Source organism: Balaenoptera physalus, assembly GCF_965194825.1.
Source record: "Balaenoptera physalus genome assembly, chromosome: 1".
Lineage (NCBI taxonomy): Eukaryota > Metazoa > Chordata > Mammalia > Artiodactyla > Balaenopteridae > Balaenoptera > Balaenoptera physalus.
Genome location: NC_138882.1, coordinates 82,550,445 through 82,566,849, shown reverse-complemented (window position 1 = coordinate 82,566,849; position 16,405 = coordinate 82,550,445). Strand labels below are relative to the sequence as shown.

Below are 16,405 nucleotides of genomic sequence, written 5' to 3'. Positions count from 1 at the left end.
GCTCCCGACCGCGTGCAGCGCGAACCTCCGCGCAAGCGCCAAGGCTCGGGCAGTTGGCCGGCATGGCACTGCGCATGTGTATCAACTACAAGGGTGGTTGCTGGGGTTGAGGCTTTCGAGTAACACCGCAGGTGAGGTCCTTAAACTCTTGCGTCTCAGCTCCTCTCGGGTCCCGAAGGTCAAGAAAGGCGTGACAGTTTCCACGCTTTCGTTCCAGCCTTAGCAACCAGGAGGGATAGAGGGGCGGGGCTTAAACCGGCAGTTGCGGGGAGACCCGGCCGGTTTGATGCGGGGTGAAATGGGAGTTGTAGTCCGATCGGACTGGGCTGGGCGGTAACTGTTCTTCCGGGCACGCTGGGAATTGTGGTTTATTGCTTCTGACTCATTGCTGTGCGTGGACCTTTACCTTCTTAGGCAAATGTGTTCTGCTGAGGCTGTGAGCGGTACCGGAGGGTGATGGCTTACTTTTTCCCCGAGTTATCCTATCTAAAACACTTTTTCAACTGTTCCCTGTAGTGCTCTCAGATTTTCTTTCTCCACTCCTATTCCCTCCTCTGCCCTCCTCATCTCCCGGTGCATTAGAGATGTTGGGGAGCCAGAGTTTTTAAATTACCTTACAAGACAAGAAAAGGACGGATATTACAGAAATTAAAACGATGAGAGAACACAGAATATTTGCCCGTTCATAGGAGACTGTTAAGGTTTGGGCATGGTTACAGTACTATTTTGTCCAGGAAAAAAGGCTGCAGTACTACTAGAAACATGTTTTCCAAACTAATGAAAGGGCTGTGAGACCAAGATCAATTCAAGAACAATTACTTATATTTGGCCACGAGATAGAACAGTACACCCTTTCACATTTTTTCCTCACCAAATTGGAACAGCCTGAGCTCTGCTGGGGAGAACTTATGAAGTTGTTAATAGTGAAATAATAGCATGGGTTGTCGGTGGTCATGTGATTCTTTCCCAGGCACCACACCCGTTGGTGTTCAGATGGAGCAGAATTCTAGTCATCCTACTAACAGAAGAGGTGTGTGTCAGAGGCCCTGCTTTTTCTCCCTTAAAACCAGGCCTCCTTAATTGCTCAGCTTTTGGGAAAATGAAGCTAGTTGTATGTATGTTTTTTCCTGTTACTTATTTAATTGGAAAGTATTTGTATTTGCTCTGCATTTCCCACTAAATGGGAACATTCCTGTATTCCCAGTGGCTAGAACTGAATCTGTTAAATAATAGATGCTCAATAATTTTTTTAATATATTTTAATAAATTTTTAAATTTATTTTTGGCTACTTTGGGTCTTAATTGCTGCGGACAGGCTTTCTCTAGTTGGTGGTGAGCGGCGGCTGCTTTTCGTTGTCATGCGCGGGCTTCTCATTGCTGTGGCTTCTCTTGTTGCAGAGCAGGGACTCTAGGCACGTGGGCTTAGTAGTTGTGGCTCACGGGCTCTAGAGCGCAGGCTCAGTGGTTATGGCGCACGGGCTTAGCTGCTCTGCGGCATGTGGGATCTTCCCCAACCAGGGCTTGAGCCTGTGTCCCCTGCATTGGCAGGCGGATTCTTAACCACTGTGCCAACAGGAAAGTCCCAGATGCTCAATAATTATATGTTGAATGAATATATTAATTATTACTTTGTATCTCCTCTTAATACTTAGAACAGAAGACATATTGTTGGCTAGAGTGAACAGATACTCAGACTGAGTGGGATAGTCCCACTGGTGGCCAGGGAAGTGCCTGAGACCATCTGACTCCAGAGCCTATTCACTTAACTGTTAGGTGGGGTAGCTTACTTTATCTGAGAGGCCTGCTCTGTCATAACTTGAACATAAATGAACTAGCTCTTTTCACAGATTATATTGTGCAGTGGTAAGGAGCATGACTTTGGAGTCTGTAGGCCTGGATTTGATTCCGCCATTGCCACATACTAATTGTGGAATCTTGAGCAAATTTCCTAACTTAAGTTTTCTCAAAAAAATGTGGATAAAGCTACCTACTTCATAAGGTCATTATGAGAAATATATAAGATACTGTATGTAAATCACCTTTTATTATTTTCTCTGTTCTCCTTCCTTCGGCTGCTCCCCAACCTCATCCTCTATTATACGTGGTCTAGTCAGAAATATGGTTCCTTTAGTATGGATTGTGTGTAACTCTTCAAACCTTACAGTTCAGTAGAAAATGCATCCTCATACACCTAGGAAGGGCCCAAATGAGAAGTGCTTTCGCATGGAAGTTCACAAATTTTTCAAATGGTGAGAAGAATCTTGAGGCCTGAGTTTCACCTTCTAGCTCCTTACCATGCTGAGTGAGCCATCAAATGAAATGATGACTCTGGAGCAGGAGCGAGGAGAAGATGGAAGACCTACAGTAGGGCTCAGAAAAATCCACAAACCCAGGGCAAAAAAATGGATTTCCCTCACCAAGAGTAACTGATGGTGCTTGATCACTTAATGACTGTCTAAACTGCAATACTGTCAGTTCCATGAGAATAGCAACCATGTCTGTTTAGCTCACTGTGGTATCTTCAGTGGCTGATACATGCAAGCACTTAACTGTCTCTTATGTGTATGAATGAATGAATTCAATTTTTTATCCTTTTTTGATCTCATTATGATAGTGAATAATGGATTCCCCACTGTCTCAACCCCTTTAATTCTTTCATAGAACCAGCTGCTCTGCCTTTCCATCCATTGCTTCCCCGGCTACTTTGCCACTTCCTTTTCATCTTCCAAACTCCTGAGGAGGAGTTCCCCAAAGGTCCAGTTTTCTCTCACAGTTTTTGACCTTGGAGAGCTAATGTATTTTTGCAGTTCCTTCATCACCTCTTTGTGACTGGCCTGGCAGTTTGACCCTTCACCTGAGCTCAGTGCCTTCTCTCTGGCTGTTTTTCTAGGCATTTCTATTTGGACTGTCTTGTCTCACCTCAGATCCAATATGTCCAAAATGTGATTTATGTTAATATGACATTACCCCAACTCAGATTCCCTTGAGTGAGAAAGGAAATTCAGAGGCTTGTGCAATTGGGAGGTTGCTGAGGTAGTCAGAGAATAGGAAGAAGAGCTACCAGTACCACAGGGACTGGAACTGGGGATTCAGTGCCTGTAGCTATCTGCCCATCTCTCCATCTTTCTCCTGCACTCTCTCCTCTCTAATCTCTTGCTTGGATCTGCTTCTCATAGCATGCTAGCCAAACTCAGTAGCTTTCATTGACCCCAAATTTACATCTTCCTAGCACAGCAAATCAGAGGAAAGCAAGCTTTGACACAGAATCTATATATCAATCCCAAGGAATGACTGGCCCAGTTTGCCTCATGTGCTTATCCCTTCAATCAGTCAAAGTTGCCAAGGGAGATAGGAAACCATGATTGCCCTGAATTGGGTCACATGCCTTTTCCCGTTGGAATATGGAGAGGCGCCTGATGTATGTATGACCTGGAATCTGGGGAAAGAGTAGTTTTCCAGAGCAAGCGTTGCTCAGTAGACAGAAATAACATATGTCTCCTATAGGACTCATGGTTTTCTCCCTACAAATCAAATTTTCCTTCTAACGTAACTATTTTTGCCAAAGGTAATCTGTTTTCCCCTTTGAGAACTTCCATGTCCAACCCATTTTAATCCCAGTGGATTAATTAAAGTAAAAATTTTATGATATTTTCTAATCCTAAAAGGCTCAGTGACTTTCTGAGACAGTCTCAGATTTGCTATTGGAAAGGGTCTTCCATGACCCATCCTGCTTTCCCACTCTCCACCCTCTAATTCTGGCCACTTTCTTAGGGCTCCTCATCCTTCTAGCCATATTCTTGCTTCCTTGCCTTTGCTCATGCCATCTTTTTTTTCTCCCACTTGAAATATCTTTTCCACTTATCCAAAGCTTCCTGTTTTCAAGGTCCAATAGATATCCTCCACCTGCCTGGAGTCTTCTTTGACTGTTGTACTCATATTGATATCTTACCCCATTTCAAAAACATTCATTTTTACATTTATTCACATCTTAGTATAACTAAAAGATAAAAGGACTTACTTTCACCCGAGGCTGTCAGACTCATTGTTTATGTCCTGTGTTGTTATATCACCATTTCACCAGTGTCTGATTCGTCTCCCTAAGTAGGTATTAAACACCTAAGAAACCATGTCTTAGATGTCTTGTGTATGCCCTAACATTCAGCACAGTAGTCAGCATGTAGCACAGATCAATAAGAACTTGCAGAATATAAGCAAATTAGATTTTAGCTTATCCCAACCCTGCTTGGTTTCCCTTAGTCCCACTATGGTTTCTCTTTTGTCTTATATAACTTTCTTTGAAGATATTCAGGCCAGGATCTCAGCACTTGCATTCATAGACCAGACGCAGGGATCTAATTAGGCTGTCCCTTGTCGGAATGAACTCTGACTTAGTTGCCTCTGATTTTGTTCCAGCCAAAGAGGAAGATAATGCTGTGCCTCTTTGTTGAGCCAAACCCACCCCCAGCTTTATTAATCTTCAAGCAAGTTCCCCACCAGCCACTTGCCTGAAAATCCCGGCAACAAAGCTGTCCTCAGGTAAGGAAGGATGCAGGGTGGATTTCCCAAATGGACTCAGCAGGGGGAAAGGTTATATGGAGGAGGTGGCTGGAGCTGGCTGAAAATTTTATTGCTTGCTAGTAATGTTAGTTGAAAAGTGGCCAGGGAAGGAAATAGTAACAGTTAGCTCAGTTTCTTTGCATTTCAGTTATTCATCCTCCCATGGCGAAATCAGTGGGTATTTAGCATACCTGTGGGAAGCCAAACAGCGCACTAGACAGTCATGAGTCCTGTTTTTGAGGACCTCAGAGTTTAACAAAGAAGTCAAGACCAATAAATACACAAACAATGGATAAATAACTACCAAGGTTAACTAAGAGCTGGATGCAGATAATGTAGTTGAAAACATTAGAAAAAGAATTGATTTCAGCGAGACTGGTCAAAGTTAGACAACAGGAAGAACTTTGGGTCACTGCTGATGACCTTACTATGTCAGGTAAGAAGAATGCTGAGGCATCCCCTGAGCTCTTGAAAGGGAAGTTAGGCCTCACTCTCAGACCATTTCATTCACTCATCAAATATTTGTTGAACACTTACGCGCCAGGTACTGTTCTAGGTGCCAGGGACACACTAGTGAACAAATCAGACAAAAATCTATGCCTTCCTGGAGCTTACATTCTAGAAGGGGGATTACATAACTAATTACAATTAAAAACAATTACGTAACTAATTACAAAATATGCCAAATAATCATAAGTACTAAGGGAAAAATAAAGCAAGAGAGTGGGTAATAAGTTCCAGTGGATTGGTTTCAAATAGGATGGCCAGGTAGGCTTCATGGAGAAGGTGACAGCTGAGCACAGCTGCATCTGGGTTGAGTTGTGCCCAGAAAGATTAGAGCGGTCATCTTATTAGAGCCCTTCCCACCTCAGTACAATTATAAAATCTCTCTTTTGTCTCCTTTGCACCTCCATTGCTCTTCCTTCAGGAATTGACCACAAGCCCAAGGAATGCCTAGGACTCCTAGAATGTATGTATGCCAGTCTCCAGCTTGAAACCCAGCTTGCCCAACAACAGATGGCTATTTTTGAAAATTTACAAGCATCCATGACACAACTGGCTCCTGGGAGAGAAAGCCAGAACTCTTCTCTCCCAACCTTATCTTGCAATCTGTTGTTAAATCACCTGCCCCAATTCAGTAAATGAATTGTGGAACAAAGTTATTGTGTATGTTTTCCCTACTCTCTTCCCAGTAAACCCTTGGTGGAATCTGGGCATATATATTCTATAAGTAGTTGGTTAGTTCACAAGTTCATAGTAAGTGCTCATTGAGTGCAAAGCACTATACAAGGCACGTGGGGATACATATTACAGAAGAGAGAGTTTTGGGGGATTTACTATCTAACGAGGCAGATAAGAAAAAAATTCATTGTAAAATTTAGTGGTACTCTGAGGGGGAATGGAAGTTTGGAGATAGAGGTTAGTAGGATACTGGACCAATCGTGGAATCTTGCTGGAGGAAGTGGTGCCACTTGATGAAGGAGCTGCGTTGGATGACATGGACAGATGAAGTAAGGTAGTTCCATGTCAGTTGGGAAGCTTGGACAAAGACCTAGAGGTAGGAGAATAAGTCATCAAGAATTAGGATAAGAGGGTTTTTTATGCCCAGAGTATAGGATATGAGTCACAATGTAGAACAGCTGAGAACAGACAGAGCAGCTTTCCCTGGGGAATTATTCCGGTAACAACTGTTAGAAGCTCTGATTTTCATTCTGTTTTTAAAAAATTTATTTTATTTATTTATTTATTTTTGGCTGCGTTGGGTCTTTGTTGCTGCATACGGGCTTTCTCTAGTTGCGGTGAACAGGGGCTACTCTTCGTTGCGGTGCACGGTCTTCTCATTGCAGTGGCTTCTCTTGTTGCAGAGCACGGGCTCTAGGTGCGTGGGCTTTAGTAGTTGTGGCTCGCGGGCTCTAGAGCTCAGGCTCAGTAGCTGTTGCACACGGGCTTAGGTGCTCCATGGCATGTGGGATATTCCCGGACCAGGGCTTGAACCCGTGTCCCCTGCATTGGCAGGCGGATTCTTAATCACTGTGCCACCAGGGAAGTCCCAGCTCTGATTTTATTTGAAGCACTAGAGAGCAATTGGAGGCTTTCAAATAGCAGCAAGGCACATATAATGGGTAGAACATTTTGGGGTGAAGGGAGAATGGAAGTGGAGAGGCCTGCACTAATTAATAATAGTAATCTGATACAAAACTACCAGGATCTGGATAAAGGGTTTAGAAATAAAGACAGGCAATGGGTAAATCTGAGCTAAATTACAGAGAAGGACTAGTCTTGAGCTTGAAACACCAAGAGACTGCATCCTGAAATTTCTAAGTTGGGAAGTCAGTTTAGCTTTAACGAGGGTTCAAGTCCAGCCATAAGTTTTCAGTGTTTGAGAAGGGGACACCTGAGTTTGGCTTAGCCATTTGAGCCACATTAGTCACCACTTTCTTTTACAGATGTGTTGGCAAATTATTCTTGAGATTGAGACTGGGTCCTTTTTCCAGAGGTTTATTTTCCCGTGGAATGTGGAGAAGATGAAAGGAGAGTTAGGCTTGAAGACAGAGATGAGGAGGAAGTGAGAAAGCAGTGATTGAGAAGAGGACTTCACATTGGCTTCAACTCTTTGAAGGGTTTTTCAGAGAGACTTCTTTATTCTGTATAATTAAAGAGGACTGAGCAGGAATAAGGCTGAAATGAAGCTTGAGGAATTGGGGTTGGGCATTGAAAAAATTCTGATTAAGCTATTATCCATGGAGAAAGAGAAAGAAATAATTTAAATAATTTTGCAAAGATATTTGTGGATAAGTTTAGACCAAACTGCTTGGAAAAAGGAAGGATAAGTTATGTCTGGAAGTATGTTTATTTCATCATCTCATCCTCATCAAAATGCAATTTTTTTGAACAATTTTTTTTCATTTTTTTAACTTTTTTTCATTTTTTAACATTTTTATTTTATTTTTTTTAACATTTTTTTTTTCATTTTTATTTTTATTTATTTATTTTTTGGCCGTGTTGGGTCTTCGTTGCTGCGTGCGGGCTTTCTCTAGTTGTGGCAAGCAGGGACTACTCTTCGTTGTGGTTTGCGGGCTTCTCATTGCATTGGCTTCTCTTGTTGCGGAGCACAGGCTCTAGGCACATGGCCTTCAGTAGTTGCAGCATGTGGGCTCAGTAGTTGCAGCACACAGGCTCTAGGGCGCTCAGGCCTCAGTAGTTGTGGCTCACAGGCCCTAGAGCACAGGCTCAGAAGTTGTGGTGCATGGGCTTAGTTGTTCTGTGGCATGTGGGATCTTCCCGGACCAGGGCTCGAACCCGTGTACCCTGAAGTGGCAGGTGGATTCTTAACCACTGCGCCACCAGGGGAGTCCCCAGAATGCAATTTTTGAATAAAGTCTGAATGGGGTCCCCTCTTCCCTTAGCCGGTGATCTCTCCATTCACACCTAAAATTTAAGAGTCATGCTCCCACTAGAATGGCTGTCATCAAGAAGACAAAAGACAACAGTTGCTGGTGAGGATGTGGTGACAAGGGAACCCTTATATCCTGTTGGTGGGAATGTAAATTGGTCCAGCCACTATGGAAAACAATATGGAGATTCCTCAAAAAATTAAAAATATATCTGCCATATGATCCAGCATTCTACTACTGGGTATATACCCAAAGGAAATGAAAACAGTATTTCGAAGAGGTAAATGCACTTCCATGTTTATTGCAGTATTTGCAATAGCCAAGGTATGGAAACCACCTAAATGCCCATCAGAGGATGAATGGATAAAAACGATGTGGTATGTATACACAGTGGAGTATTATTCAGCCATGAGAAAAGAGGATATCCTGCCATTTGTGACAACATGGATAGACCTTGAGCACATTATGCTAAGTGAGATAAGTCAGATAGAGAAAGACAAGTACTGTATGATATCACTTATATGTGGAATCTAAAAAAGTCAAAAAAGAAAAGCAAAGTAAAATGGTAGTTTTCAGGGGATGGGGGTGGGGGAATAAAAAAGTAATGTTGTTTAAGGGTACAAACTTGCAACAAGTAGTAAATAAGCCATAGTCTTTTTTTTTTTTTTATAAATTTATTTATTTTATTTATTTATTTTTGGCTGTGTTAGGTCTTTGTTGCTGCGCGCGGGGCTTTCTCTAGCTGCGGTGAGCGGAGGCCACTCTTCGTTGCGGTGCGCGGGCCTCTCACTGTGGTGGCTTCTCTCGTTGCGGAGCACAGGCTCCAGGCACGCGGGCTTCAGTAGTTGTGGCACGTGGGCTCAGTAGTTGTAAGCCATAGTCTTAATGCACCATATAATGAATTTAGACAACAATATTGTACTATAATTATGTAATGTGGTAAGTATCACTACAACAGCAATTATATTACAAAATATAAATATATCAAAATAACACACGGTACACCTTAAATACACACTATGTTATTTGTCAAATATATTCAATAAAAAAATTTATAGTCACGCTTAATGAAAACATATTCCATGTTCATGGATAGGAAGACTCAACCTTTTTCTTTTTTTTTTGGTCCACACTGCCCAGCATGCAGGATCTTAGTTCCCTGACCAGGGATGGAACCCACGCCCCCTGCAGTGGAAGCACGGATTCTTAACCACTGGACTGCCAGGGAAGTCCCAAGGAAGACTCAATCTTGTAAAGATGTCGGTTCTTCCTGCCACTGCAATGAGAAGCCTGCGCACCGCAATGAAGAGTAGCTCCCTCTCGCCGCAACTAGAGAAAGCCCGTGCGCAGCAACAAAGAGCCAACACAGCCAAAAAGAAAAAGAAAAAAACGACAAATTGTACTGCTAGGGATAAAGAGGAACATTTCATAATGATAGATAGGTTAGGATAAAATGTTATATTCAAGCAATGGAGTGCTACTTAGCAATAAAAAGGAACAAACTACTGATACATTCAACAACATGAGTGAATCTCAAAAACATTACATTAAGTGATAGGCATCTTGCAGAAAAGAGCACACATTGTACCATTCCATTTATTTGAACCTCTAGAACACACAATGTTAATATATGATGGAAAAAAACTAAAAACAACAGTTGCCTCTGGGGATGGAGTGGGAATGAGAATTGACTGGGAAGGGGCAGAGGGAACTTTCTGGTTGATGGCTCTATATTTTGATATAGGGTTTGGGTTACATAAAAGTATGCATTTGTCAAAACTCATCAAATGGTACACTTAAGATATGTACGTTTCATCGGATGTAAATTTTACCTTAAGAAGAAACTGTAGGGGCTTCCCTGGTGGTGCAGTGGTTGAGAATCCGCCTGCCAGTGCAGGGGACATGGGTTCGAGCCCTGGTCTGGGAAGATCCCACATGCCGCGGAGCAACTGGGCCCGTGAGCCACAACTACTGAGCCTGCGTGTCTGGAGCCTGTGCTCTGCAACAAGAGAGGCCGCGATAGTGAGAGGCCCGCGCACCGTGATGAAGAGTGGCCCCCGCTTGCCGCAACTAGAGAAAGCCCTCGCACAGAAACGAAGACCCAACACAGCCAAAAGAAACTGTAAACAAATATTGACCTCTAGTTAATGATATGCATACAGAAGGTTTAGGGGTGAAGTATACTGATGTCTGCAACTCACTCTGAAATGCATCAAAAAAAAAAATAGTTGGAAAGATGGATAGATAATTACACGATAAATAGAATAAAATGTTATGGTTGAGTTTAGGTATTGGTTATCCATGAGTTTTCACTGGAAAAATTTCAACTATAATATATGTTTGAATATTTTCATAATAAAATGTTGAAAATAAGGGTCCTCATGTTTAGAGATACATACAGAAACATATACAGATGATGTCTGTGGTTTGCCTCGAAAGAACCTTGGTAGAGGGGGCTGGGTTGGGGTGTGGATGAAATAAAATTGATCATAGGTAGTTAATTGTCTTATCTGGGTGATAGGTACTTGAGACTCCAGGATAAATTCATCAATGGAATTGTTTTAAAAATGAGGTGTTTTACAGCATCACTGCATTCTTCGTGATGAGATAATCCTAAAAATGATAACATTTGTTTTTCCTTTTTTCTTCATTTCTTCATTCATTCATTTACTGGGTGCCTCTCATGTGGCAGGCACTGACCTTGGAGCTGGGAATAGAGCAGTGGACAGAACAAAGTCTCCATCTCATGGAGTTTTCATTTTAGTGCAGGGAGACTGACAGTAAGAAAACAAGTAAATACATAGTTATGTTGGATGACAATAAGAACTATTAAAATATAGTGTAGTACACAGTTCTGCAAATGGGGCCAGGGACTCCTGAGTGTTCCTAAAACCCTTTTAGGGGATCCTTGAGGTCAAGACAATTTTTGTAGTAAGTAATACTAAGACATTATTTGCCTTCATTCTCATTCTCTCATGTGTATACAGTGGGGTTTTCCAGAGGCTACATGGATGTGACATCACAACAGATTGGATACAGGTATGAGAATCCAGTTATTTTTCTATTAAGCCAGACATTAAAGAGATTTGTAAAAATGTAAATAGTGCTCTCGCTAATTTTGTTTTGGATATTATAGTTATTTTTATTAAAAATATTTGTTAACATGCGGTTGCTATTGTTTTTAAATGAATACATGAATATTTTTAAATGTTCTAATTTCTAACAAAGTAAATATAGAGAGATATAACCCATATAAACAAAAGCTGTTTGGGGTCCTCAATTTTTAAGAGTGTAAAGGGGTCCTGAAACCAACACTGTGAAAACCCTTGGTGTAGTGTAATGGGGGGAAGGGGGAGATTGTGGGAGGTAAGGGAAGCCTTACTGAGAAAGTAGCATTTGAGCGGAGACCTGAAGGTAGAGAGGGAATGAGCCATATAGGAGTAGAACATTCCAGACCAAGGGAACAGAAAGTGCAAAGGCCATGAGGCGTGCCTGGAATTCTGGAAGAACAAACAGGTCAAGATATTTGCAATGGCGTGACTGCAAGGAAGAGTGGAAGGAGGTGAGATCAGAGAGGTGATGAGAATCCCAGATGATGTGTAGGGCACTGCAGGATATTTTAAGGACATTGGCTTTTTTTTTTTTTAATTTTTATTTATTTATTTATTTTTGGCTGCGTTGGGTCTTCGTTGATGCGCGCAGGCTTTCTCTAGTTGCAGCGAGTGGGGACTACTGTTCATTGCGGTGCGCGGGCTTCTCATTGCAGTGGCTTCTGTTGTTGTGGAGCACAGGCTCTAGGCGCTCGGGCTTCAGTAGTTGTGGCGCAAGGGCTTCAGTAGTTGTGGCACGTGGGCTCTAGAGTGCAGGCTCAGTAGTTGTGGCGCACGGGCTTAGTTGCTCCGCGGCATGTGGGATCTTCCCGGACCAGGGATCGAACCTGTGTCCCCTGCATTGGCAGGAAGATTCTTATCCACTGCGCCACCAGGGAAGCCCAGGACTTTGGTTTTTACTCTGAGTGAAATGGGAAACCATTGGAGGATTGTGAAGAGTCATGTGATCAGAAATACATTTATTTTGACAGGGTGACTCTAGCTCCTGTGTTGAGAATAGATTGTATAGAGGCAAGGGAGGAGGAGGAGATTATTTTAATAATCCGAGCAAGAGGTGAAGGCGGCTTGGACCAGGGTCGTAGCTACGGAGGTGGTGAAAAATGTTTAGAGTCTGAATATATTTTGAAGGTATAGGTCTCAGGATTTGGTGATGGATGGATACGATGTATGAGAGAAAGAGAAGTCAAGGATGATGCTAGATTTTTGACCTGAACAGCTGGAATGATAGAGTTGTCATTTATGAGATGGAGAAGCCTGGGGGAGGAATAGGAAAGGGTGGATGCAGAAGCAAGGTTCTGACTGTGTTAGATTTGTGATGCTTGATATGTATTTAAGTGGAAATGTCCACCAGGCAGTTAGATACATGACTTAAATTCATGGGGGAGGCTTGGGAGGAGATAAAAATTCCGTAGACATCAGTATATTAATGATATTGAAAGCCACAAAACTGGAGGAGATCACCTAGAGAATGAAGAGGCAGAGAATAGAGCTCTGGGCACCACAAGGCTAAGAGTTCCGTGAGAGGAAGAGCTACTCTCAGGCTCTGCTGTCCTTAGCTTTGATTGGAAAGGCTAAGGTAGTGTTAGATGAAAACATCTTCAAGAATGAAAGAGCCAAATTACCCTTCTTTCACTGTTAGGAACATAATTTGATTACTAGAAACAAAAGTTACTTTAATTATTTTCCCAAATTTTCCACCAATATTTGCTTTCCCGTACTTCCTTGTCTCTGATTTTCCAATCTTTCTCCTTCCAGGCCCCTGATCAACCAGCCAAGCCATTCATCACTACTGTCCAGAACTCCACGTATACTCGACCTCAGGCCACTTCTGCCATACAAAGTAAACGACTGGCTAGGTGCGATGCTCAAGGCTCTGGTCCGGGAAGGATCTCCCTCCATGGTGTCTTTTAAAGCCACCCCTGAGTAAGGCTGTGATACAGCAGCAGCCCATTTACAGCTAACCACAGTGTATCATGTTGACCCATCTCTGGACCAGACTGAGTTGTTGTTTTTAACTTTGATTTACAGAGAACTTAGAACATACACATAAGTAAATAGAATAGTATATGAACTCCCATCTATCCCTAACTCAGGCTTAACCATGGCCATTCATTTCCCCTCTCATGATATTTTAAACAAGTTGCATACATTACATAATTTCACTGTAAATATTTTAGTATGTATCACTAAAAGATAAATGCTTTTGAAAAATGACAACATTATTATTACACTTGAAAATAGCAGTAATACCTTAATATCAAATATACAGGAAGTGTTCAAAATCAGACCTGGGTTTTTGTTCCTCTGTCAGTTGGTCTTGGAAAGTTTCCCATTAGGCCATAGGATATGAGTTGAGGGAAAAGCACTGGAGCAAAGGACATAGACAGTCTGGACCACCAGTTGATGTAATTAGCATGGGTCTTTTGGATCTGCTCCGGCCGAATCCCAAATATGCCATTTTCCCATTGTACAGTGGATTGCTGCTGTGCCCTCCCAATCTTATGACTCAGTAGATCTGATAATACCCAGTCAAGATGAGTAGCTATGGCTGAATAGTCACTCGATGTCCCATAGTCAGTGCTGGGTCTGTGCCCAAGCCCTGTAGCCCATTTTTCAAATGATAACATTCTCTTTCACAGTAGGCAGAGTTTGGCTCCAGAACCCTGAGTCTGTGTTACAGCCCTCCTATTGGGGCTTTTTAGAGACTCTCTACAATGTTCTAATCCACTGTAGAGACCTTTGGATTCATTGTGTTTTTTTGTGTCATGTGGCTTTAGTGGCAGGACAGCTTCAGTCATAGCCTGGACATGCCATAGAGCTCTCTCTTGCTTTGAACCCCACTCAAAACTGATAGCCCTTCAGGTCACCTAATAAATGGTTTGGAGCAATATTCCCACGTATGGGATATGTTGCCTCCAAAATCTAAAGAGTTCTGCCAGTTACCATTCTTCTTAGTGGTAGGGGATACAAAATGCAACTATTTGTCCTTCACTTTAGGGGAGATGTTCTGGCATACCTCAGATTATTGGATCCCTAAAAATTTCTTCAATGTTGCGGTGTTGGAGGACAGAGGGAATGAAAAGCACGCACCAAACTGAGAAGGCATCTTGAGACTGAAAAACGAGGCAGCTCCATATAATCAGTAGATCAGTGGGTGGGATTGGGATCGAGCTGCTTTCCATACCGCAGAGGGGCCATTGGGATAATTTTATAGTTAACCTAGGGTGTGGGGGTAGGTGCTTGGAAACAGGACGTACATTCCTAAGTTAAGGTTTGTGAATGGGTAACTAGTCCTGTGGGCACTGGGAATGCGTCAGGGAAGGTTTTTCATCATTGTTTGGGGACTAACAGAGCATAGAGGCTACCTAGTCCGAATGATTATTAGGCAATATCTATTAACTACAAAGCCCTTGATGACAGAGAAGTGATTCACTGCACACTACAGTCCTGGGTAGGGTCAGCGAAAGGTCAGGAGAAACTGTAAGGGCCCAAGATGGCGTCAGTCACACTAACAGCCATACAGTCAGGAGCCTGAATCTTATAGTCTTACTAAACTACTTACCACTTCATGATCGTCAAGTCCAATTAGTAAATCATCAATGGAGTGGACTGGCATATGTTGGGCAGCGTGTCAAGACAGTTGAGTTCCCTGCAGACTCTATTGGTTAGAGAACAGGAGGGTTAGCGTGATCTTATGGCGAGACAGTGATTGTGTATTGCTGTCCTTCTTATATAAAGGCAAATTGCTTTAAACCATCCTTACCAAGGAGGATAGAGAACACACTTGCCAGACCAATAGTCACATATCGATGCTAGAAGCTGGCCAGTAAATATACCACGTTCAGTATGGCAGCTATGATTGGGGCAACCATGTGGTTAAATTTATGGTAACCCATTATCATCCACTCTGGCTTCTGCAAGAGCCAGACAAATGAATAGTATATGAACCCTTATGTATCCATCACTTTATCCCAACGAAACTACCATCCCTGTATCCTTTAAGTATTTGATGGTGGTGCTAATCTCTGCAAGGGGAGAGGGTTGCTTCTGCTGACCTGGAGTGTTCAGATGAAGCTGGAGGTTCAGAATTCTCAGGTTCATGTGCACAGATGTCTCATTCCAGGTCTTTGAGTCTTACTCTTTTCCTATCAGGGTCCTGAGTTTGATATAGGAGACCTGTTGGTGCTGTGCATTCAGTCTCCTTTGCTGTTCTGCTACCCTCAGTTAGATCCCATATCTGATTTTCTCACTGTCTGCCCTGCAACTTAGATGAGAGTCTCCTTAGACATTGCCAAAGAGGCTCTCTGACTTTCGTGGTATGCCTTGAGTTGTTAGTTGGTTGACCTGAGCCTATAATTTTCTTTTTTTTGAAGGCTTCCAAAGCAGTTAAAAGCCAGCCAACCCTTATAGTTACCATTGCCCCCATGCCATTAAAGGGTCATAGCTATCACAAATGCCAGCACTTCACCTTTTACCACATCCCAGTCCACCACGGGTGAGAATCTTAGTTATTTGATGCTATAATACACCAGGAATTACCAACAATGGAATCCTTTTTGCCATCTTACTAAAAAGTGATCCGGCTCCAAAATCCCATCCTGATAGTCTTCATTCTAGTCTGGAACCAGTTGTTTTAGCCAGTTTCTCCCAAAAGCAAAGCCTGAATCAAGTGTTTTCATGCAGGTAGTTTATTTGGGAATGCGATCCAGAGAGAAGGTACGCAGAACAAGCGGAGTGGACAGGGAAGAAGGGAAAGATGATATAAAGATGCATCATTCAGTTGGCCACCACTACAGGTGACTCATGCTCAATCCCACAGGACCTTTTGAGGAGCCTCATGAAATGGATCTCAGAACCATTTCTGAGAAATGAAATGAAATGAAAAGAGGTAATGAAAAGGGGAAATGTATCTATTGGCTCCTGACCCCTGCTGGACAAGAGTGCCCCACTATTGTTAACTCCCTGTCTTAGTCTGGGATCCTGTAACAAAGTACCATAGTGGTGATCATTTTGTAATGTATAAAGATACCGAGAGAATTCCCTGGCAGTCCAGTGGTTAGGACTCCATGCTCTCAGTGCCGAGGGCCTGGGTTCCATCCGTGGTCAGAGAACTAAGATCCCGCAAGTCACACAGTGTGGCCAAAAAAACAAAACAAAACAAAATAAAATAAAATACAAATCGAATCACTATGTTGTACACCTGACACTAATATAATATTGTAAGTCAGTTATACTTCAATAAAAAAACAAAAAACAAAAAAACAAAGTACCGTATACTGAGTGGCTTATAAATAACAAATTTAATCTCATAGTTCTGGAGGCTGGAAGTCTAAGATCAGGGTG

At 42.4% G+C, this 16,405-nt stretch overlaps 1 protein-coding gene across 2 annotated transcripts; it reads left to right on the top strand.

The window, feature by feature from the left end:
* Window positions 1-18: 18 nt before the first annotated feature.
* TSACC (TSSK6 activating cochaperone) lies at window positions 19-16,328 on the top strand. 2 transcript variants are annotated; one of them, XM_082457480.1, is made up of 6 exons: window positions 19-131; window positions 4,414-4,536; window positions 4,706-4,993; window positions 5,486-6,068; window positions 10,940-10,991; window positions 12,818-16,328. In XM_082457480.1, exons 3-4 carry the CDS (start codon window positions 4,987-4,989, stop codon window positions 5,701-5,703), a joined length of 225 nt encoding a protein of 74 aa, XP_082313606.1. In that variant the 5' UTR covers window positions 19-131; window positions 4,414-4,536; window positions 4,706-4,986; the 3' UTR covers window positions 5,704-6,068; window positions 10,940-10,991; window positions 12,818-16,328. The 2 variants fall into 2 exon arrangements, 1 of the variants encoding a protein (XP_082313606.1); XR_014262358.1 differs by lacking the exon at window positions 4,706-4,993 and having other exon boundaries at window positions 5,486-5,527.
* The last annotated feature ends 77 nt before the right edge of the window (window positions 16,329-16,405 follow it).